Source organism: Puma concolor, chromosome C1, assembly GCF_028749965.1.
Source record: "Puma concolor isolate L17-30 chromosome C1, mPumCon1.1.hap2, whole genome shotgun sequence".
In the NCBI taxonomy this organism is placed as follows: Eukaryota; Metazoa; Chordata; class Mammalia; order Carnivora; family Felidae; genus Puma; species Puma concolor.
This window is the reverse complement of record NC_141674.1, coordinates 222,701,440-222,725,003: the sequence shown is the minus strand read 5'-3', so window position 1 is coordinate 222,725,003 and position 23,564 is coordinate 222,701,440. Positions and strand designations below refer to the sequence as shown.

Below are 23,564 nucleotides of genomic sequence, written 5' to 3'. Positions count from 1 at the left end.
CCACTGGCTGTCCCTCCGATTGGAGGCGCCCTGCCCAGAGCCACACCGAGCCTTGGCTCTTCTCACCCCCGAGGCCTGGGCAGGCCTCTGGGTAGCAGGGGGACCTTGGAGCTTAACCCGTAGTTCAGGGCATTTGGAGCCCTGATGGCCCGGGGGTGCTCACCCAGCCTCCCTGGAGTCCCTCTCCCCCCTCCTCCCCATGGCCCTTGCATCAGAAAAGGCTCCCACCTGGGACGGCGGCTTCCAGAAGAGGCCTCCGAGGTCATGGCCAGCTTTTCAGCACAAGCCTGGTCTGGGCAGCTGAGTCCAGGCCAGTCCCATAGGCAGAGAACTGGGAGGGACCCTGCCCGGCGCGGGGGTGGGCGATGGCCACTCACATGTCCTCCCCTCGCCTGGCAAATGGGCCCGGAAGCAGAGTGGCTGGGGCAAGTTACCCCTCCCCACCCCCCCAGCTCCTGGAATGGGATCTGCCTTTGTTTGAAGAGGGGGTGTGGGGCTCTGAGTCTGCAAACAGAGGCAGCCTATTTTCCTAGGGCCCTCACCCAGCGCACATGCAAAGGCCACTGTGCTCCCCTTTGCACTCAGGGATGCCAGGGCCCATGTCAGCTGTCGGGCCGTTGCTGTGGGACATTAGGGAGAGGTGGCATCCGGCGGGGGTGGCCACAGATGCGGGCTGTCGTCTCTGCCTGGCAGGGTGCCCGTGTGGGACATGGGGGACCCAGGTGGTAGAGCCCGTTCTGCCACTTCCCGGGTGTGGCCACAGATGCGGGCTGTCGTCTCTGCCTGGCAGGGGACGACATGTGGGACATGGGGGACCCAGGTGGTAGAGCCCGTTCTGCCACTTCCCGGGTGTGGCCTCAGGCTACCACGTCAGCTCAGGGCCCACTTCAGTGCAGGGAGGAGGGCCCCGGGCACCCCCTGGGCCCTCTCTGCTCTGGGCCTTTCTCCCAGGATCCCGCTCACCCGCGCTCAGCCCTCCTTACCAGACACCTGTTGAAACCCCCGAGTCGCACCCTCGTCCTGGCTGCATCTCTGACCCCCACTCTGCTCCCAGGGAGACCCTGCTCAGCGGGTCAAGCTCCCACAGGCAGGGCCCAGCCACAGCTGGGACCCCCTGAGCCTGAGGGTCAAGCGCTTCCCACACAGACGCCGAGATGGGATGCCCCAGAGCCCAGGAAAGGGGTGAGGCAGGCGGAGACAGGGGGAGCACCCGGGGGGTGGGGAGCTCGGCTTGAACCCCCAGGGCCTCTGTCTGGTGTGGCCCAGAGTTTTCCCGGCCTGAGACAACTGTGCCCTGGGCTCCGGCCAGACACTGCAGAGGAGCATCCCAGGAGGAGGCCAGCTGTCAGGGGCTCCCGGCTCTCTGCTCTTGGGGCCTCAGGGATGTCTACCTGAGGAGGGCAGCGGGGACAGGTCGCGGGGGGCCACCGCGCCCCACGGCTGGAGCCCTGGAGGGACACATGCACGCAGGACACCTTCAAGAGCGGGAAGCTTAGATTTTCACTCTACACGATGTTTCCCGGTTTGACATTTTTCCAAGTTGCGGCAGTTTTTAAAAATTAAGAAGAAGAAGAAGAAAAAAGCAAGCAAGCAACGAGTGCAGGTGTTTTGTTGGGTCCCGGGTGCCAGGAAGAGCCCAGGGCCCGGATCTGCCACACTGCACACTGGCCTTTTCTGACTGTAACCTTTTATATTCATCTGTTGAACACTCAGAAATACATCGGTGGAAGCAGGGGGAAAAGACCTCCAACTGTGGCTGAAAAAGGATCTTCGTCACCTCACAAGAACAGGGAGGTGGGGCACCTGCAGGCCCAGACTCCAGCCTGTGCCATCTGCACCTGTCCCTCCCCTCCAGACGGCAGGTGCCACCGGCTAAGCACGAGTCCCAGCCCCTCCACACACACCCCCCCCACCCCGCCACCGCCGTGGGGCAGCCTGGAAAGGGAGCAGATCTGACAGCTGGTTTACAACCAAATGTGCCTCCTCCCTGGGGTGGGCACACTGCTGCTCTGAACAAAATCACTGGGCTGATGGCCCTTGGAGTGACTGCCAGCTGGGTGCCCCTCCTGTTCTCCTCAGTCACCCGTCCTGCACACAGTCTGAGGGGTGGGCCACGAATGGTTCGCAGTCTTCCTGTATCCTATGTGTTATCCGCTCACTCAACCCCTGCCCTCCAGGACTCATCCCTGCCCCCAGGACTCCCCCTTGCCCCCACAACCCTTCTCTCCTCCCCAGGACTCCCCCCCGCCCATCCCCCAGGACCCTCTCTTGCTCCCCAGGACTCACTCCTGACCCCAGGACCCTCTCTTGACCCCCAGGACCCTCTCCTGCCCCCCTCCCCCAGGACTCATACCTGCCCCCAGGACCCTCTCCTGGCCCCCCCGAGGACTCACCCCTGCCCCCAGAACCCTTCTCTCCTCCCCAGGACTCCCCCCTGTCCCCCAGGACCCTCTCTTGACCCCCAGGACCCTCTCCTGGCCCCCCCCCGAGGACTCACCCCTGCCCCCAGAACCCTTCTCTCCTCCCCAGGACTCCCCCCTGTCCCCCAGGACCGTCTCTTGCTCCCCAGGACCCTTCTGTCCCCTCCAGGACTCATCCCTGCCCCTCAAGAGCCTTCCCAGATTCCACCTCTCTCCCAAACATTCCCTCTGCACGGAGCAAGCACCCCCTCCCCCAGGTGGCCACCGCCCTCTCTGCTCGCCTCCTGCTGCAGTAGGACGCCACTTTTGCGTCCAGCGTGTCTGTCTGCCCGTCCCCCTGCCCTGCCCCTCCCTGCTTCCCCCTCCCTCTGTGCCCCTCCCTTGCAGCCTGCTGGGGTCCTGCCAGCGCTTACTCCCCATCCAGGCTCTTCCCTCCAAGCGCCCCGAGCCCGGGGGATTGGGGTTCCAGAATGCTCTGCCCGAGGCTTCACTCTCCCCTCCCTCTGCTCTGCCTCCTCCTCTCTGCTGCCCCCTCGGCCTGCTTCCCCCCACCCCCCAGTGTGGCTCTGGCCCGGTTCTGCCCCTCAGCGAGGTCACCCCACCCCTGCCGCCAGGGAGCCTGGCCAAAGGCACGTTTCTCCCAAACGTGGAGCCACCTTCTAGCCATATAATTGTCTTCCGGTTGCTGTTTAACCTACGCCCGCTCCCCGGGGAAGTTCCCAAGGGCGGGTTTTTTAAAAATCTTATGAGAAGAAACAAAGGGTCGTCTGGCTCACCGCTGTATGATCCCAAGTACCTGAAAGAGGGAAGGCCGACGGACAGGGGCGAAGGCGTCGAGTGCAGCCACGCTCCCCACCCCCCGTGGGATCAGCAGTATGGCCACTCCTGCCGGTGTCTGTGCTGTCTCCTCACCTCCCTCCCTCTCGCTCCAAACTTGCCTCCTAGTAGGTGTCTTTGCTTGGGGTTGTTTCGGACCACGTGCGTGAGGAGGCGGGGTTCCCGGCTGCCCCTCATTCCTGGCTGTTCCCGCCGTTCCCTCGGGGGCGTCTGAGAGCCCTCCAGTCCGCGCGCGCCCCCGCAGGCCGTCCTGCCTGCGCGCGCGCCCCCGCACGGCGCTCCTCCACGCACGCGTGGTTTCCGGGGCCGCAGCCTCCTCGGGGTTGCTCAGCAGGCGCCGCGAGCTGCTTCCGGCCGAAGAACATTTACCGTAGCCAAAGACCCAGCTTGGGTGCGCATTTAGGGTTCAGGGTGCCCCTGGGGTCCCTCTGCCTGGGCCGTGACGGCACTGCGCCCAGGGCCCACGTGCGGTGCCCTCCTGGACACCCCACGCCGGGAGCTTTCCACCCGGCTAATTTTGGGTAGGGGCACAGCAGCGGCCCATCCCGTGTGTGCCTCTCCGAAGACCGGCGCGCCGGGGGTGGTCGCCGGGCCCTCTGGCTTCCCTGGATTGCCTGCTGTCGCCTTCGGCGGGTTTCTGGTGGGCTCTTTGATCAGGCCTCTGCCAGTTGTAAACACTGGGAGCATGTCTCTTCACCTGCTGTCTGTGGTCTACCCGTGGTGTTCCGTGCTCTACAGGGATTTTATTTTTGTGTAGGCGAACCCATCAAAACCGTGTCTGTGGCTGCGCTCCGGGCATCAATGCTCTGCTCCACTGCGGCTCACAGAGGTGTTCCCGCACTTCCTCCCGCCACCCGTTTTCCCGGTCACTCCGAGGTTTCTGACCCCGGGCCACGCAGGGGGTGTCCTGTACACAGCAATGCTGCTCGGCACCGTCTGGGGCCGGGACCCCGCCAGCCTGGTCTGTAGCTTTTGGGATCCGGCAGGAAGCTGCCTCCCTCGACCCTTGTCCAAAGTTTCACGGTTCAGTGTGGATCTTAAGTTTAATGAGCTTCTCAAATATTCAAGTGACGCTTGGTCTGGGACTGCCGGTTCTGCACACCCTTCCCCCCCCTTCCCCCGCTTCCCCCCTGTACATTTCCTGGGTCTGTTAAAGCACAGAGGCCGGATGTTAGGGGGACTGGGACTGGCTCTGGGCACGTGTCCCCACCTCATCCACACCAGAGGCTGAGGCTTATCTCCTTACTGTCCTGTTTGCCCGAGGCTCTCTGGGTTTCTTTTCCTACCCATGAGGACAAACCTATCCTGTTCGCAGCTACTTTCACCACATGGCTCCCCATGCACGTGTTTATAAACGATTGCTCCTTTTCTTCCACGCCATGGTGAACACATGTGCCGTCTGCCGCTACCCGCGACGCTCTAGCTCCCAGACTAAAAAGCGGTGACCTCGTGGCTCACATGGCCCACTTTTCGGGGCGCGTCTCGTGCCCGGGCAAGAATGCGGTCTCTGCTTCACAGAGGGCTCTCTGTCAGCTGTGTGCTCATGAATGAAGGTCCCGCCGGGTGTGGCCTGCTGCTCCGGAATGACACCTCCACCGTTCTGTGGTTCATCTGACGGGGTTGTATTTGGGTGCATGATGCCTGTGAATAATGCTCCCAGCAGTGGCAGTCAAGTCCCGAATGCTTGTGTCTAGACTGTCTTTCTTCTTACTTCTAGGGCTGTAATCTGAAGACCCTTTCTGGGGCCGCGCCCTCCCGACCCCTTCCCGGAAATTTGCTTCCAGTGGGCAGGCACTCACAGGGACAGGCCACACGATTTATCCTGGTGAAGGTGAGTTGGGAACTAGACGTGACCTTAAACTTCAGGCCAACAACTGGCAGGTCCACGAATGTTGGCAGGGGTCACCTGGTCGCTCGGAGACCTCTGACCTGCTCCCTGGCTCTCAAGAGTGGCCTGTGCAGGCTACTCATCAGGATCTAGAGCAGGACCTTCCAGAACTCTCTGTGACGACGGGAACGGGTCCCCCTAGTGAGACGTGGCTACTGAGCACCTGGAATGTGCCAAGTGCAACTGAGGAACTGAATCTTTTATTTCATTTTAACAAATTTAAGTTTATGTTGAAGCAACCACACGTGATGGCAAGTGGCCCCCATACTGGACAGGGCAGCTCTAGAACCTTGGAGAAGGGACCATGGTGACCATGATTCAGTGCTCTTTCTGCAGAAGGGAAATCTGAGACCCCGAGAGACCCTGGGTGAGTGTTGACGTAAATTTTCTAAGAAACAAGCCAACATGACAGGGAAAGACCGGGAAGTGATGTCAGAATCTGCCAGGAGGTGGGCTCTTTGGAGAAAGTCTTGAACAGAGACTTGGGCAGGTCCGCACTGCCAGCAGCACGGGCAGCCGTGCGTGTGGGAAGCGTCTCCTCTTGCGGGCGGTCCGGGCCCCGAAGAGCTGAGGTTGGGTCGGCAGGGCAAGCCCGGGCAGCGGTCAGCAGGGGCCTGGTGCATGGCTGCGACCATCTAAGAGCCGGGAGGGTTGCAGCACGCAGGGCTGAGGCATCTTGTGCCCGGTTTTGTTTTTTAAATACATGCAATTAGAAAAACTGAGGCATCACCTGGTGTTTAAGACCAAACAGCTTTGGCGGCCAGGCCGGCCACCGAGTGCCCCCACCCTGGGCAGCGCCCCCATACCCACCGGCCCGCCCTTCTCATGAGGGCCAAGACCTCCCGGAGAGGAAGGAGGAGACTGATGTGGCGGGAACACCACAGGTGGGACCATGACCGTCTAACTAGAACACCGCGTGGCGGCATCCCGGAGCGGCGCGGGCGTCACACACGGCGGTTATCACTCAGTGCCTTTTTATTGCCATTGGGTTTGTGACTGTTGAGAGTGACGGCTCGAGGAGCAACGGGCAGATAAAAACCGTGGCTGGGAAGTTCTTGTGAAGAGAGGGCCCGGGCGAGGAGCCGGGAGGACTCAGAACCGGACGAAGGTGGCGTCGATCTGCCGCACGGTGGGCAGGGCCAGCATGATCTTCCGCCTGTACTGGGGGTCCTTCTGCAGGGGGTTCCGCTCCAGGTACACCGTCTCCAGGCTCTTGGCTGCCTTCAGCTCGTCGAGGTCACTCCAGCTCTCGAGGAGATTGTCGTTCATCTGGAGGACACACACACACACACACACACACACACACACACACACACACACACAAAGTGCATTAGAAAAGCTTGTAGGACTGAAGGGCCCGAGCCTCCCACCCCCACACCTGGGCACGAGGCCACAGACGCGCTCCCGTCCTCCCCACTCTGAAGACAATGTGACTTGGTATTAAGTCTTCCTGGTGCCCTCATGGAACCCTGTCACCGCTCGGTACCTCCCGGCCACCTTCCAGCAGTGTCCCAAAGGAAATGCTCTTGCTCATGCCCAGGACTTGGGCCACATCACCACGAAAGGGGCTAATCCAAGTTAACATCAGCGGAGAAACGATCAGAGCAACACCGAGGACAACCCCGCCCCATCTCCTGGCAACGTGTCACAGTAGGTTCGGTTTCTGTTTCAGACCCATTCAGTCATCCCCACGGCCTGACGGCACGCCCTGCCTGTGACATGGTCAGCAGGGCAGCAGCCACGCTGACTAAACGTCCATCTGTCCCCGAAGTTGCCTCTGGCTTGTCCCACTGGGATGCCCCTTGCTGGGGTCTGTGACGTAAATGCCCGGCCACCGCTCACCTTGCATGGCTGACATGATGGCCCCAGGATATGAACCTGGAGGAGGGGCTCAGAAGTCTGAGTTACAGGCTCAAAGCAGGTTAGATTTCACCCTCCTGATCCTGCCAAGGCCCACCTGGACAGGACCCGCCAGAGCCAGGGAGAATTCTCTCTTTGAACCACCGTCAAGACGAGGGCATGGTGGGCCTCTGGATTTAGAGTGCCTGTCACAGCACGTGCTTATGACGCTCAGTCCACACCTGTCCTGTGGATGGTGGTGGCTCCTCCGTGGGGGGCGAGACAGGAGGCTCAGAGGGTGAGCCACCCTGGCTTCTGCCAGTTCCCCAAGAATCTGGCAGAGGACCACGTGAACACAGATGGCGGGACAGTCTCTGAAGGCTAGATACAGCCATCTGCCCCGGGGGGTGCGGAGGCGAGGGCGTAGGCCGGGCGGTCCTGCAGGCGCCCTCAGCAACCAGCTCTAAGAGATTTCAAAGAGCCCTGATGGGTAGTGTCCGCCAGATTCTGTGGTGTAAACGCCCCGCCGTGGCCAATCTTACCCTACCCATGCCACGTCCCAGACCGCGGCGCCGGGGTGAGGCACAGCTGGCTCTGACAAGCAGGGCAACCGGACTCCAGCAGGTCATTGGAGGGTTTTGGATGACAGGAACTTTAAAGTTTTATTTTTATTTAAGTGATCTCTGCAGCCCACGTGGGGCTCACACTCGTGACCCCGAGATCAAGAGTCGCATGCTCCACCGACTGAGCCAGCCGGGTGGCCCCGATGACCAAGTTTAAACGAGGCGCAAGCCAGAAAGCCGCTGGGAGCGTAGGCATCACTAACAGGGGGGTGCCACACCAGCCTCACGGCCTGCTGGTCTGACCCCCCCAGTTCCAAGCGCACACAGGCCGAGGGCAGGTGCGCTCCTCCTGAAGGGCAGGGGCAGGTCCGTCCTCTGTGAACCTGCAGCGGGAGCCGGGGTGGGTGGAGGCGACAGCGTGGCCCCTTTCATCTTCACCTCTGCATACAGAGGAGCGACCCACGCGCACGCAATGGGAAGGAGGCGGAGCCTTTCCAGGAACCCACCTGTGGCCCCTCGGCAGGAGCGCCAGGGGAGTTCAAGCGCTGCGAGCCAAGAGCACGTTAGTCGGCATGGAATTCTGGGACACTGCCTTGCCTTCGGGTCCGAAACACTGACACGGCGGCTCAGCATCTGGGCGAATGCGTGAGAACCTCTCACGTACCAGGCTCTGTTCTAGGAGCTGGGGTTCAGCAGCGACATGACATGGGCGTGGCAGTGGGGACTTTGAAGGACTGAGATGGTGGCCCTGGAAGGGTTGTGGACTTGAATCTGGTCACGGTCGTGTGGAGAGTGCTGCACATTAGAAAGTGGTGTTAATGGTGCCGGTCAGGGATGATGGTGGCTTTGTGGCACGGTGTTGACAGCAGAGGTGCAGAGAGGCTGGATTCTGGGTAGAAGGGGGAGGGAAGGCGTCGTCTTGCATGTGATGTGTAAAAGATAAGGAGAAACAAAGGAAGATTCTGAGATTTTTGGCCCGAAGAACTGGGAGGCTGTTGAACAAAATGGAGGAAGGACAGCTTGGGGAGGGAGGCTCACGGGCTCAGGACGTGCTGCTGGGTTTGGGGGTGGGTAGTCAGCCAACGACGTCCTGCGCTGGGCACACAGTTGTTGCTGCAAATCCGGAGCCCAGGACAGACTCGGGCTGGGAATATAAATATGGGTGCTGGGAGCAGACGGGGGTACTTGGACTGGAGAGGCTCATTAGGCAGAGAGAAGGCCCAAGACCGGACCCCGGGCAGGCACTCCAGCGTAGAGTGAGGGGTGCGAAGGACACTGAATCCAGCCACATGTCTGCTGGTGGAGGGAAGCTTCCAACACGCCAGGTGTAGCACAGGCCCCGACTGCTAGACCATCTTGGCTGGTGGGCCACACCGTGGCTGGGGGTGCGTGCCCGTCCTAGGCCACGGGGAGAGCTTGCTGCTGAGTGAGTCCCAGGGTGGAGGGTGGAGGTGAGTGACAGCCAGCCAGACGAGAGGTCTCCTGAGCAGGCTGCCTGCAAAGGAGGGCGGCGATGGCGGGGGGGGGGGGGGGGGATCATGGTCAAGGAGAGAGGGCAGCCTTCAGGACAGGAGAGGCTGCAGCCTCTCCTATGCACGGGTGGAAACGCTTTTACGGGCTGGGGCAGGGGCGTCACTGGTGGGTGTCCTTGAACGAAGAGGAGGTGGCCGCAGAGAACCGCCTACATCCGCCATGATGGGGGGCTGAGAGTGAGGTTCTCTCCACGCAAGGACGTCCGGCGAGGGCGGAGGAACCTGACCCGGAGAAGATGGGCTAAGCTTGGCTCGAAAGGCAGGAAGGCACTGCGGGGAGCATGGCGGGCTCAGCCAAGGCGAAGTTAACACCTTCTGCAGGGTGAGCCGGTCGAGCAGAAGGGGGTGACGATAGCAGCCTCCTGATGTAGGAGTGGTGTGGGGGTGAGCACCTAAGAAGGCGAGAGACGGACAGGGGGCCGGGGTCCCTGGTGACGGTCTCGATGGGGCAGCAAGCAGATGGGAATGCTGGCGGATGGAGCGGACTGCGTGGAGCTGGCAACCACAGGGCTCGGGGTCCGTCAGGGGGGGTGTCAGCAACCGTGACTTTCGGGGGGGTGAGGAGGCGCCAGGCCCCTGGGACACCTACACGGACTCGGAGAGCAGCAAGGACCGCGCGTGGCAGGGGCAGTGCTGGGTGGGAGCGAGTCCTGACATCTTCAAGGAAGGGAGGGGTGAGGCCCCCGGGGTGGAGTGAGCACACCAGGCTGCGTGGCGGGAGGTCTTTAGGGAGGAGGAAGAACCGTCTGGAGGCGGGCATGAGAACAAGACACCACAACTCCCCTCCAGGCCCAGAGATTAACTGGCACCAAGGGTTTGGTTTCTTGTGACAACTTCTTTTTAAGCACAGATCATATTTTCCTGTTTATAGATCTGTGATTTTAGACCAAACGCTAGACATTGTGGATAACGTGCTATCGACACTGGATTCTTTGAAGAGAATGGATTTTTTGTTCTAATACCAGCTGATCAGCACGCCCTGCGTGAACCTGGTTTCACACTTTGTCAGGGTCCCTCCGACTCGGTGGGGACCGACCTCCAAACTCCACCTCTGGAGATAGTTTGAGCTTGATTTCGGCTTTATTTAGGGCGGGTCTGCAGTAGGTCGAATCTGAGCCTGGGGTCCTTCCGTCAGGAACGGCCTCTGTGGAGTCTGGCCTGGATGCTGATGGTGTTGTCAAGCTCTCTCTACGTGGGCACCGCACCCCCGCATTGCCACCGCGTGAGCCTTGAGTGGGGCGGCCTTGGGCCCAGACGGCTCGGGCCTCAGCCACGGTGTGCTGGGCCCCTTCTCTGCACGGCTACCCCCTCTGCAGTGCCTTATGCCTTGTCTTGCCATAAACTTTGACCACGGGTCCTGTTCTTCGCTCCACAGTTGCCACGCCTCCCCGGGGCCACAGCCTCGTGCTCTGCCCGAGTAGAGCCAAACCACATCTTGTGCTTGCTTGTGGCTGGAGCCAGTCCGCTACCCGCTCGGCGGCCACGGCCGGAACGTCTGCACTAATTCCCCGTGAGCCCGCGCACTCCCAGACCTACTTGGGCGAGGAACCCTCTTTTCACATGACTTCTTGTGGGCCGAGGGTGCCACCTGCTTCGGAAAGTCTAGGTTTCCAAAACCCAGGTCTCGGCCCCGCAAAGGTACGGAAACCTGCAAGAGGGCCCGGACACTGAGAAGGCGCTCTGCCGTCGGCCTGAGTGGTGCATCCCCTGGAGGGGACGCTGGAGAACAGCTCCTTCAGGACGCATTCTCAAGTGTTACTCGATGAAGCATAAATCTCCCCACCCGTGAGCCGCTCACACGGCCAAATGCAAAGTGGGCACGATTAGAAGTGCCGGGGAAGCAGTCCATCCACCGCCAAAGTGGACAGCCACCGAAACGGTGCACACACGTACCTACGCTTTGACCTTAACACAGCAAAATAAAAGTAGCAGTACAGCATTCTTTAGAAGAAATAAGGTTTTTTGCAACATAGTCTGCTTAAAAACCTTTTCATAACGTCACAGTGGTGGACTCAGGCTGTCAGCTCTGGCACAGGCGGCCGCACAGCGCCCGGTCCTCTTCTGGTTCAAAACACACGTTTTCTCCTATCTGCCCACCGCACGCTTGCCGTCCTGCACGTCACGGTGCCCGCGGACACCCGCATGCCGCCAGTTCTGGGGGGGAGACTATCTTTATAAAGTCCAGATTCCAGCATTTCGGGTGATCCAATCGGCCTCAGGCCAGTTTCCTCCAGGATCCCATCAGTGCGGAACTGGAGATTTCACTCCTCCCCACTGGAACACTGGAATGATGTCTTGGATACAGATAACTTTTAGAGTCTTATCTTCATGTTTCCAAAATGGAGCGCAAAACCATTCCCTTGTATTGTTTCCACACACAGTTCAGAGTCTCCTGAGCCCAGGCCGGGGCAAAGATGTTATACTCACTGAGGGAAAACACGGCACCTCCTGTTCCCCGTTACGTTCTTTACAACCGGGGCGTAAAGGAACAGGGTGGGGTGTGACCCTTAGAGAATATCTCCCCAGAAGGTACAACTTCTAGTCTCTTAATCTAGAACATTTCCCACCTTCAACTCACATTTTTTTTTTTTCTTCTGTTAAATGAAATTGACTTTGTGAAGAAACTCAGTTAACTTTCCTGTGGAATGCCCCTCGTTCGGACGTACCCTCTGGCTCTCTTTTGGTGTCACCTAGCATGTTCTCCTAGCCCCCGTGTTTCCTGTAAACTCAAAGTTAGGTCTGAATGCTTGGTTAGAGCAAATAAACATTTTTGGCAAGTATGTTTTATAGATGACTCACATGGGGGGGCGGGGGGACACAGCATCAGGCTGTTGCTGTCAGGGATGGTAAATTTGGTCATATGGATGAAGTTGCCCTTTGCATTTAGCAAATTCTACGTGGGGCGACACACGGCAGACATCCAGCTCTTCAGTGATTTTAGCATCCGGTGATGAGGTGGCCTGAGTCCACGACTGGAATTCTGCTTTTGACGGTCTCCCTGCTCGACATCTTCCCAGCAGACTGCTTGTGGTTTTTGAGACCCTAACTTCACAGGATGTATTTCCCATTACGATGGTTTTTTGTGGCTGATGTTTATATAGAAGATTTACATTTAATTTCCCCTAAACTCAGTGACATCTTGAAAACAGAGGTGTGGAAGAATTCTCAAGGTACATCTTGTAAGTAACTGGTAGAATATCACAACCACCTATTTGTGGACAATCTGTAGGGCATTTCAAGAAAGGGGACGTGTGCCTTGTGTGCTGCTGGCGTCAGAAGAGGTGTCTGTTACTTCGTATTCAGGTACGGATTCAAGAGGGAGAGCCAGACAGAGTCCCTGGGCCCGAGGGCAGCCTCTTCATAGCCCAAGCACAGGGGTGGGCTCCTGTGGCCTCTGCCATGTTTTGTTGGAAATGAGTTGGTAAGGCCCACACACACTTGTGGGCAGGGGTCACGTGGGCACGAATGCCAGGACCTCAGTGAGGGGGACACATCATGGGTCATCTCCTGTGGTTTCTATGGATGTTTTCTCCTTGTTCTGGGTGGCACTTTCCTGCCTCTCTGCACACTGGCTGCTGTGGATGCCACACTTCTTGCAGCCTGCGTTTTGCTGTCCTCCTCTAAAGAGCGGTGTTCTGCGAAGCCTCCTGGTCCTGTGAAGGCCTGGTCGCAGGCTCCGGGAGAGTGCTGCATGTGCCTCTGACGTGTGGCTGCGCTGGGTTGTCGATGCGCTTTCTGGGGTGTCGGGCACAGCCGTCCCGCCCTGGCAGGTTGGAACGCGGTGCCTCCACACGGCGCGTGGCATCCGGAATCTCCACCTGGCCTGACGTCCTCAGCTGTCCTCTGCCAGGCCTGCTGCCCATGTGCTGCTTATTCTTCGGCTGAGGGATCCTCAGGCTGATTTCTCTGGCTTTGTCTCCATGTGGCCATCGCCCCGCTGCGAGCCTGCCCTGAAAATTTCAGCCCCGGGAGCCCAAGCTCCGATTTCTGCTTCCTTTGCTTGGGGAAACCGCAGCTCTGTGTCTGGGCCCACCTGTGGGTGGCGAGCACCCTTGGCTGAGGGCCGCAGTGTGGACACGGTGGTCGCCCCGAGCCCATGGCCTGGAAACAGCTACTCCCTATGCCTGCCCATGTGATAGCTGTTTGTGCGAGATGGGAAGACTGACGGCCTTTCCTCCATGCCTAAACCTGGCCCCAGATCCAAGTCCAACACGACAGACCACACTAGTGTGACTTTGTATTTGTGCCTCTTTTCTTGTATGTGGAGTATTCGGAAGGATCCTACTCACGTTAGTGTATTTATCCTGTAACATATTTAAAATAGTTTCAAAATCATAACACCAATATTATCACTAATAAAACCACCAAGGGACATTCAAGATCCTTTAGGAGTTCTTTCTGTGCTTAGGATGCAGCTCCCAAAGGCCGTATGGTCAGAGAAGTCTTTCCTGTGTCACTGTCTTCTGTGTCGTTATTGTAGGAATTTGAAATATCGAGTCGTTTGTTTCAGTCCACTTAGAATTGTAAATTAAAAATGTTTAAAAAAATGCATAAAGCATTTTCAAAAACCAAAACTCTGCAAAATGATGTGTTTGGAGAAGACACGGTCTGCTGTTACACCCTCCACCTTCCCCTCGGGCCCCACGGGCGACCGTTTCTGCAGGTTGATGCTTCTGGGGTTTCTCTCTGCAGAAAGGAGGGACACATGTACCCGCTCTTATTTATACACTTTACACACGCATGCACTAACTTCTGCGCAGCACGCTACGTATCTGGGCTCGTCCACGCCGACTTCTGGGAGCCGGGATGATCTGGTGAAGGGGAGGCCGTCTAGACAGCTCCCAGCTCAACTGCTGCCTTCTTGCTCGGCCCCACACATCTCCCTGCCCGTGACCTTCGCCTTTCCCTCAGCTGGTGACCAGTTTCTGCTGACTCACCATCGAGGTTTCATTTGGAACTCACTCCCTTCTTTCTCACCCCGCCGCGACCTGCCAGGTCTGCTCACGTGGCCTCAGTCACCTGTGGGGCAGCAGGAGAAGGGTCTCGGCCTCCGCTGGCCTCCGCTGGCCTCCACTGGCCCCTGCACTCCCGCCAGTATGGAGCACACAAGGCGGCCATGTGGCTCACCTGCTCGGCCCCTGCTGACAAGCATGCGTGGAAATACACCTCCTTCTCTTTTTCTTCCCAAGATAAAAATGTTCATTGCCGAGGAGTGGGAAATACAGCAAGGGAGGAAAAGAAAAAGATAAAAATCATGCACGGTCTCGCCACAAAAGGAAGACCGCTGTTAATGTTCTGTTCTGTCTTCTTCGGCCTCCTCTGGGAGCCACAGAGCCTATCTTGGCGGGAGGCACTGGCGTCAGCTTCACCTCTGCTTCTCTTCGAATGTACTTTTCCATGCTTTGGTTTTCAATCGCGAGAGAGATACGTGCTCACCATGGAAAACTTGGAGGAACCGCAGAGTAGAGAGAGAAAAAGGAAGCCGCTGTATGTGTGCAATCCAGAGAGCAGGGCTTCTCGTTTCTACCCACGTTCCTCTGGCCTTTCTCTGTGTGCGAGCGTCCACGTGTACTGCGTTCACCAACACCCGGATCTGCCCCCAAACACTTGGCACCTTCCTTTTTTCCCATCAACATTATGAGCATTCTCCTGTAATTAAATCCCCTTTACAAACGTCATTTGAAAGCCTTGCTTTATAGTAGCATATTTCATCGTGTGGCCACATCATAATTCATTATTCCCTAAGTTGGAGAGAACATATGAATGATACAAATTTAAAGTTTCAGAAGAAAATCTGGACAATTGTTTTTATAAGTTTTGGGTTTATGACCTTTTCTAAACTGACCCTAAACGCTGAAAACCAAGGAAAAAACAGATTTCTCGTTCTTCTTTGTAATATGATCTTTTTCTTTTTTACGACGAACAGAAATACTTTTATCGTTAGAAAATACAACAAAGCTATTTCCACTGTAAAAAAAAAAAACAACAAACGCAAATCCTGATGTCTATGTATTTTTGTACATAATCTTTGACTTTCTCATCATTTTGTTAGGTCTTAGATGTGAAAGTTCCAAGGCTCTGAATGCCCCCCAGAACACGTGTCAACCAGAGTCCTGCCAGCGCCCAAGGGAGTGCTCGCCACAACGCACGCCTCATTCTAGCAAAGGCTTTGTCAACCTGACCATCAAAACACCACATCTCACTGTTTCAGTGTATTCTAAAAATTAATAAGTAGGAAACGCTTTATGTACCTACGAGCAACTGTTACTTCTTATTCTGCGACATGCCTATTCGTGCTCTGTTCCCCACCTCCCGTTTTCAAATGGCGCCCCTCTAGGAGCCGTTTTTAATACAGTAACCCTCAGCTCACGTACCTGCACGGGGTCATTTTCAATGTTATCCACAGCTGGTCTCCACCCAGCTACCCAAGCTTCCTCTCCTAAATTCCTGCCTCTCATTCAACCGAGAGTGTGCCAGGCACTGTTCTAGGGGTTGGTGAGGCAACACTGAGCAAAAGTGAGACTCCTCTGCCCCGCGAAGCTCACGGTGTGCCGTGGAGGAGTGAGAGAGAAAAGTGAAAAATTACATGAAGTCACAGGACCTCCACTTCAAGCGAGGGAAGGACTGGAGCGGGACTCCACTTTTCTGTCGTAAACTGGAAGACAGGACAAGTAACATGAAACTGCTGTTTGCATACACTGGACAACAGGTGACGCGGGACAGTGACTCCAGAGAGCAAGGAAACGAGGGAGGTGAGCTCTGTGTGCATCTGGCCTTCTGTCTGCAGGCACGCTGTGGACCACAGGGGAACCCAAGTAGAGCCTGGAGGCCACAGTGAGTTGAGACAGTGAATCTGGTTTGGGAAGGCAGAGGCAGCTGGGATTTCTGGAGAGGAGTGAGCTGTATAGGAAAAAAGCTCCAGAAGGGCACCCAGTGTCCCCTTGAATCTTGGACTGACAACTGAGTGTGGATGGTGGCGTGAAATTACAGGACTGGCCACAGCATAGAAGCCACGAGGTGCCAGAAGCAATGAACTGGGCAAGGCCAGAGCTCATGCACGGAAAGGACATGTTTGCGCCATCACCAACCAGAGGCAGAGACCTCGTTAAATGCCCAGGGCATTCACTAGAGACCCAAGAAGGGTCACAGCCTAGAAACAGAGCAGAGTAGCCTTAGAGGACAGGCTTCGTAGATTCACGCTGATAAAGCTGAAAGTGAGCCTCAAAAGGATCAGGTTCACTGTGTGCCAGATATACAGGCCAATACACTTTAAAGGAAAGCAAAAAAAAAAAAAAAAAAAAAAAAAAAAAATCCAGAGTCAATAACTTCACATCTTTTTAAAAAAAGATTTTATTTTTAAGTAATCTCTATACCTAGCGTGGGGCTTGAACTCACAGCCCTGAGACCAAGAATTCATGCTCTACTGACTGAGCCAGCCAGGTGCCCCAATAACTTAACATCCTAATGGCCAGCATCTAATACAAAAATGACTAGCCATGTGAAAAAGGAAGGCTTCAAGGGAAACACAAACATTAAGGAGAGAAACAGAATCTATAAAAAGAGAACCAAACTTTTTTTTAGAGTTGAAAAATATAACATCTGAGCTAAAAAACTGACTCCAAGAGCTTAACAGCATATGAATATTGCAGATGATCATGACCTTACAGACATAGGAACAGAAATCATACAAACGCAAGCACACAACATAAAAGCCAGTGACCCAGTGACCAAGCACTGGACAACATATGCATAATTGGAGTTTTAGGAAGAAACTGGGGGAAGGGGAGCAGAATAAATTTTGGAGGAAATTATTTTCAGAAGTTTGCTGCATCTGATTTTGAAAACTATAAATTCACAGATCCCCAAAGCTCAACAGCACGTGACCTTCAAGTTGCAAGAAACAAAAGTGACGATAGAACATAAATAAGCAGCTGGAGGGAGACAGGGGTGCCTGGGGGGCTCAGTCGGTTGAACATCCGACTTCAGCTCAGGTTATGATCTCATGGTTTGTGGGTTCAAGCCCCATGTCGGGCTCTGTGCTGACAGCTCGGAGCCTGGAGCCTGCTTCGGATTCTGTGTCTCCCTCTCTCTCTCTGCCCCTCCCCCACTCATGCTGTCTGTCCCTCTCTCTCAAAAATAAACATTAAAAAAATTATATATAAAAAAAAAAAGCAGCTGGAGGGAGAGAGACATGTCACACAGAAGGGGCGAGAATGACTAACAATTTCTCATCAGGAACAGTGCAGGCTGGAGCACAATGGAACACGTATGAAGTGCTGTAGGCAAACCCCCCAAACTGGCAAACTAGAATTGTAGAGCTGTAATCCCATACTTCAAAAATGAAAGCAAAATAAAGAGACTTTTCCAGACAGATCAAAGCTGAAATAATTGGTTTACAACAGGCTGCACAATAAAAAATTATTAAAATTCTTCAGGTGGAAGGGAAATGGCACAATGGAAACCACATAAAACAATTAAAAAATGCCAGAAATGGTAAAATAAGTGGATTTTGTTATTAAATTTCCTTAAAAGATAACTGATACAGCAACATGTCACGGGGCTTAAATCTATGAAAAGTAAAACATAGGGCAATGTCAGCTGTTGGAGAGGAATGGAAGCACACTCCTGTAAGGGACTTACATTATTTGTGACATGATATATCATTTGAAGGCAGACTGTGATAAATTGAAAATATATTTTGTGATTCCTAAAATACAGCATACAGATATAAGCAAATTACGTCAATAGTGAAAATAAAATAGACTACCAAAAATAATGTTTTTCTAATCCAAAAAGAAGGCAAGAAAAGAGAAAAAAAGGAACAAAGAACACATGGGACAAATAAAAACCGAATAGCAAGATGGCAGACCTAAACCCAACCATTGCACAAAGTGTAAGTGAATGTAATTGTACTAAACATGAGCAGGGTAAATACTGCCCTTAAAAGGCAGAGATGGTCAGACTGGATGAAAAAGCAAAACCGATGTGCTGTCTACGAGAGACGTATTTTACCTATCATGAAGACAGAGGATGAGTAAATGGATGGAGAAAGATACCCATGGAAACAGTAACAGGAGAAAGATAGAACGGCCAGGTTAACACGGGAGAGGTAGAATTCAGGACAAGAACAAAGAGGGCAGCGCGGAAAAGGGACATTCCATGTGATGAAAAGACAATGCCTCAAGAAGACACTATGACCCTAAATGTGTATGCAACCAATAAAAACCTTAAAGATACAAGGAGCAAAAGCCGGTGAACTGAACGGAGAAAGCAAACCCACGGTTATGTTTGGGATATTCCAACATCTTTCTCTCAGTAACTGGCAGGACAAGCAGAACATCAATAAACATAGGATTTGGGTGATTAAAATTTTATTAAGCCTGGCTTCCTATTTCTCTCTCAGAGACCAGCTCATAGCTAAGCAAACCCTACATGTGATAGGAGCACAGCAGAGTTTGAGAGCTCCCAGTTTGCAACCTCCCTTCCTGAAATGCAACTCCTCAGTGGTAAAATGGCATAATACTGCCTGCTTCGCAGGGTTGCTATGATCAGCAGATCAGAAGAGGAAGCAGTCTGGACACCATCAGCACTGTAGGCTCTGCCTCATTTGACTGTCTTCATCTGCTTTGTGTGTTACAGGGCAGGGCACTATCCACCTTCCAGCAAGTGCCAGCCTGCCTGCCTGCCTTCCCGATGGCCAGGGTGCCCAGCTGGCCTCTACCTGTGGTCTCAGCACCCCATGTCCCATGCTCTTGTCCCTTGGCAGGGCATGTAGAAGCAATCACACATTTCAGAAACACTGCTTCAGTATCAGCTGGTTTCCCAAACCTCCTGAAGGTTTTCCCACCTTTCTACTTCTGGTTCTGGTCTCCCCAGATTTGCTCTGGCACCACAACCTGACACGACCCAAGACCCAGCGCTATCGGTAAGGGGCAAAGGTCGTTTTCACAGCAGGCTACCTGTGTTGTCGGGAAACTTGGAGGAGTTTTTAAGATGACGTAAGCAGGGTCAGCAGCACGGCTATGGAAGGAAGAGTCATGTCTCAGACTCCACGCACAGCCCGGTCAGCTGAGCACACCCAGGACAACGCTCGCTTCAAAGGATCTCAGGGTGAAACGTGTGCCACGATCCGTGCACGGGCCCCCAGCCCGGGGACAGGCAGAGCACACACGTCAGGAGAGCACGCCACAGAATCCCGACACTGCGGCCCTCAGCTCGGTGACCGTCGTGCAACGCTTTGGAGGAGTCAAGAAGTTAGGACCTGCGACGTGCTGCTTCTCTTCCTACTTCTTCCTCCCGGCTCTGGGATACCACTCCCCAACCCACACCTGTTGGCCTCAGAAAACACGAGGCAGAGCCCGGGAGGACTGAGTGCAGAGAGCCTTCCGGCTTCTCCTGTGCTGCTGTGGTCTATCTGCACTGAACGCACTAGCTCCCAGGCCGGGTCTGGAAAGCTCTCGGTCACAGACAACTCTCACCCTACAGATCCGGGCCTCTCACATCTTGTTGTGTGCTGCGATCCCCAGAATCTGTGAAAACGCGGATGCCGCTACAGCCCGCGTCTGTGCGTCTGGGATGACGCGGGGCCCGAGTTCCCCTCCTGGGTGATGCCGGCGCACACAGCCAAGAGTAAACTCTGCGACAGCGCCCCCCACCTCACGGCGTAGGAGGCGCCCGGGGCTGGCGCTCCGCACGCACTCAGTGCTACGCTCGTGCTCGCTCGGTGGCGCCGCTTCAGCGGAGGCAGAACCAATCCCGGCGGTCATTCCACTTACCCAGAATTCCTGCAGCTCTGTCAGATGGCTGACGTTTTCAATCTTTTTGATTCTGTTTGATGCAATGTCCAACATCGTGAGTTTGTTCTAAAATAAGGAAATAAGATTGTTCTTGGATTACCTCAGTTCAATAATGTGTGACCACACACATGCTGTCGGGCGCCGTGCTCACGGCCGTGGGGCGAGCCACCCTCCCTACCCTCAAGGAACAGGAGCAGGCTAACAGGACGGGGTCACCTGCCACTCCCTGCGGCCCACCCGTTCTACTCGCACACAGACCCTCACCACCACCTCGGCAGAGCCCCCGTTAACACTGGCATCTGACAGTCTCCGCCACAGGCTCCCAGACTCCCGTCTACAAGGATCGGTGTCCCAGTGGGCTGTGTAGTCCTAGGAAGAGCAGAGTGACACCTCCCTAGAAGCAGGGGAGGCCTGGGGCTCCGGGAGGCTGCATGGGGGCATCTGGTGTGGGCCCCGAAGAAGGGGTAACCACTGTAGCAACATCTATTTAGTTTCTGTTGAGGACACGAACGATATATCAAAAGGAATCCTCAGAACGGTATTTTTGTTTTCAACAACATCTGCTTTAGCGTGTATCCCACAACCCCCTATCCTAAGAATGCCCAGCAGATACGGTTTTTCTAACACATATGAGCTAAGCCTGAGTAATATTTTTTTAAAGTTCAGGGTTTAAAGATTTAACAGAGTTGAATAACATTGTAGTAAAAACGAAGTCTGTTAAAGCTCCCGCCGCTTGCTGAAGTATGTGGAATCAAACCAGTTGGCGAAGTTTTTCTAAAATCAAAAAGGAAACATTTAGAAGTTGGTTCACAGCCGCCCAAAGAAGTCCATTCCCTTCTTGTCTGCCCATTTCTCACTGTGGATTCCTTCCTACATTTTCTACTGTATTCGTGGGATTCCGAGTCCTGGTCCTCCCAAGTTTTAAGGGAAGGTTAAAAACCGTCTCAATAAAATAAAAAGAAATCCACGAACACACACAGAAGCCCCCAGCCAGCGGCGGTGCTGACTCAGAGCGCTCTGGTCCTGGTCTCGGATTCCTCGAGGGCCCGCCGCCCATCCCGCACCCACGTCACCCAGTAAGAGCACTGGCCAGTCAGTTTCCAGGAAGCTACATGGTGCCACGTCAGGTCACATGCCAAGCTGGGCACGGGCACGCAGATGAGCAGCTCCTCTGAGTAGCTTGTGTCGGGCACGTCGTGTGTGCTCAGACTGCCACGCGACTGCAGTGTGCCAGGAGGCTCCTGCCTACGGGAGCCGGGGGGCGGTTGGTGGGACCGCAGCAAGCGGGGACTTAGGAGAACTCGGCAGAAGAGGGCCGGGTCCTCCACGGCGGTGGTCTCTGGCCCTCTGACCCCATCCTGCAGTGCTCGGTGTCACGGGGTGCACACGAGGAGACACACGACAGGCCGATGACGGTGCGGGCCCCGTCCAAGGGCGTAGCACCAGGGGCATCACGGTGCACAGCACTGGCGCAGGGACTCAGTTATGTGTTTGACACTGTCTTGTTTTTTCTGGGGAGCTGGACAGTGTTTTGAAAGCTCATCCAAAAGCAAACCAGTGAGAGCTACTTAAAAAAATAAAAAAATAAAGAGAGGAACCGGGCAGGGTGGGAGCGAGCACAGCACATGGGGCCACACACAAGTGCTGCGGTCACGGCGCCAGAGAGCAGCGGGTGAGGGGTTGCCAGCGCCCGAAAACCCAGCGCCCAGGAGCAGACACAGAGGTCGGGGAGTGCCCGAATGCTGGGCAAGGCGTCTGTGGTGCTGGGACAGGGGATTTGCCATTTGGGAAAAACATACACTCAATTCTTTACTTCCCACAACAAAAATAACTTCCAGATAAACTGAGAGAGAAAATACAGACGAGTATTTGACCTCCAACTGAACGAAGCCGGAGCAGACTGTCACACTGGACCTTGATAAATATTCTAATTACATAATTACCTTCAAAACCACAACTGTTTTTTTTTTTTTCTGTTTTGTTGCAGAGGCCCAAGAATGATCTGGAGTTCAACACTGACCACAGTGCCCACTCCTGCGGGTAAAATTCTAAGCTCTAGCTTCTCTCCTGCTGGCCCAGGGACCTGCCACTCTGTCGGCCCTGTTGCAGACACACTTCCCCCACCCTGGGGAGACCTGGGAGTTGGGGAGACCCCCAGCTCTCCACGATCGTGGGCCCCGCAGGCTGGTCATCGCGCGGGGTCGGCACACCCTGCCAGCTCTGACGCCATGGCCTCCGCACACAGTCCCACGTCTCAGAACCGGGCCTCCAGCTACCACCCTGCGCTGCCTGAGTGTACAGCTGGTTTACACAGCAGGTTGGTAAACTCTGAATTTGACTGCAAGGCGGAGGAAGACAACTAAACTTAGCAGAGGCCCATTCTGCCTTGTCTAAAATTTGGCAAAAGGAAATTCAGAATGTGGCGTTCCCTCTAAGACGTTACTAACGGTGGCCAGGCCCAGGGGCTGAGGCCAACGGAGCCTTTACTAAGAATGAAACGCTGTGTTTACGGTAACAAAAGTGACCAATATGGTTACCTTTGCTAAAAATAAAACAGAAAAAAAAAAAGCTCAGTAAAACTGAATGAGAAAAAGTATTTTATTTGTCTTGAGAATCGCAGTGAGGAAAAGCAGGCTTGCCCGCAGGCAGCTGAAAAGGGCCGGGGCCAGCGCTGGCCCGCCTCCCCGCTCAGCGCATCTAAGGCTGTCCTGTGCTGAGTGAGAACGGGGCCGTCCGTGGGAGGCGGACAGGCCCTCCCTAGCCTCACGAGGGCTGGTGAAAGGCAGGGAGGAGCAGGAAACGCGCAGGAGCTCAGCTCAGAGCAGCTGAGACCTGGAGGCCCCCGTGGCCCCCGTGTGCCAAAAGGCTGCTGCCACGGAGTACGGCGGCCAGAATGGAGGGGGAGAGACGGCAGCCAGCACCTGCCAGCCCTCTGCAGCACGGGGCACCTAGGAACGCGCGGGGTCTGTGTTCCAAAATTCTTCCCAAATGGCTGCGGTGCCGCTGGTGACTGTATGGTGCGCACGGCATGCAGCGCCAGCTCCGTGCTCCCCCAAGGGGAGGGGGAGCACTGTGTGTGTTTTATGCACGTGCTAGTGTGAAGACGGAGCTCTCTGTTTTCAGAGTTGGGAAGGTCTCTACCACGAGCCCCTCGAGGCAGCGAGTCTTCTTCCGACCAGGCCTAGGCTGGCGGCTGCCCGGTCCCCATGCCCATACCGCCCCGGACCAGCGGATGTCTTACATTGTTCTCCAGGCCCTCGATGACCTCGATGCCATTGTGGCTCAGGTACAGCTCTCGAAGGTTCACCAGGCTCTGCAGACCTTCCATCTTGGTCAGCCGGTTGCTCTGTGACAGGGAGAGCAACAACCATCAGGATAGCACGGAGGGTATGGAAAAAACGGCTTTTAGGACAGGAGGGCTCTCCTCTTGAGGAGCTGACACTTTAAGCGCGCTGGGTGGGAACTCACATAGAGAAAGAGATCAAAATTTTGAGGCTGTTGCACTGGCTAGAATGCGTGTGTGAAGGCTGGGGGCTTTTAGGCGAGGAATTCACTCTTTTAGGTGTGCCCGGGGAAGGCCTACCCCAGTTAATTCAGTAATTCAAAAATGTCAAATATACGAATGCTGTAAAATAAATCACTTCTCATTTCTTTCAGGACATACTGTAACTCAAATTCACGTACAAGGC

At 55.3% G+C, this 23,564-nt stretch overlaps 2 protein-coding genes across 4 annotated transcripts in view; both read right to left on the bottom strand.

Annotated features, from left to right (window-relative positions):
* The window catches only part of ANO7 (anoctamin 7), a 29,062-nt gene extending 28,305 nt beyond the window's left edge, over positions 1-757 (bottom strand). The window contains exon 1 of the mRNA XM_086720189.1: positions 229-757. Within this exon, the coding sequence (XP_086576315.1) occupies positions 229-266 (38 nt within the window). The 5' untranslated portion in view covers positions 267-757. The remainder of the gene's footprint in view (positions 1-228) is intronic.
* A 5,345-nt stretch (positions 758-6,102) lies between these two features.
* The window catches only part of PPP1R7 (protein phosphatase 1 regulatory subunit 7), a 29,217-nt gene continuing 11,755 nt past the window's right edge, over positions 6,103-23,564 (bottom strand). For all 3 annotated transcript variants that reach the window (XM_086720178.1, XM_086720179.1, XM_086720180.1), the window contains exons 8-10: positions 23,117-23,221; positions 19,855-19,941; positions 6,103-6,414 (exon numbers count right to left, since the gene is read on the bottom strand). In XM_086720178.1, the coding sequence (XP_086576304.1) occupies positions 6,238-6,414; positions 19,855-19,941; positions 23,117-23,221 (369 nt within the window). In that variant the 3' untranslated portion in view covers positions 6,103-6,237. The remainder of the gene's footprint in view (positions 6,415-19,854; positions 19,942-23,116; positions 23,222-23,564) is intronic.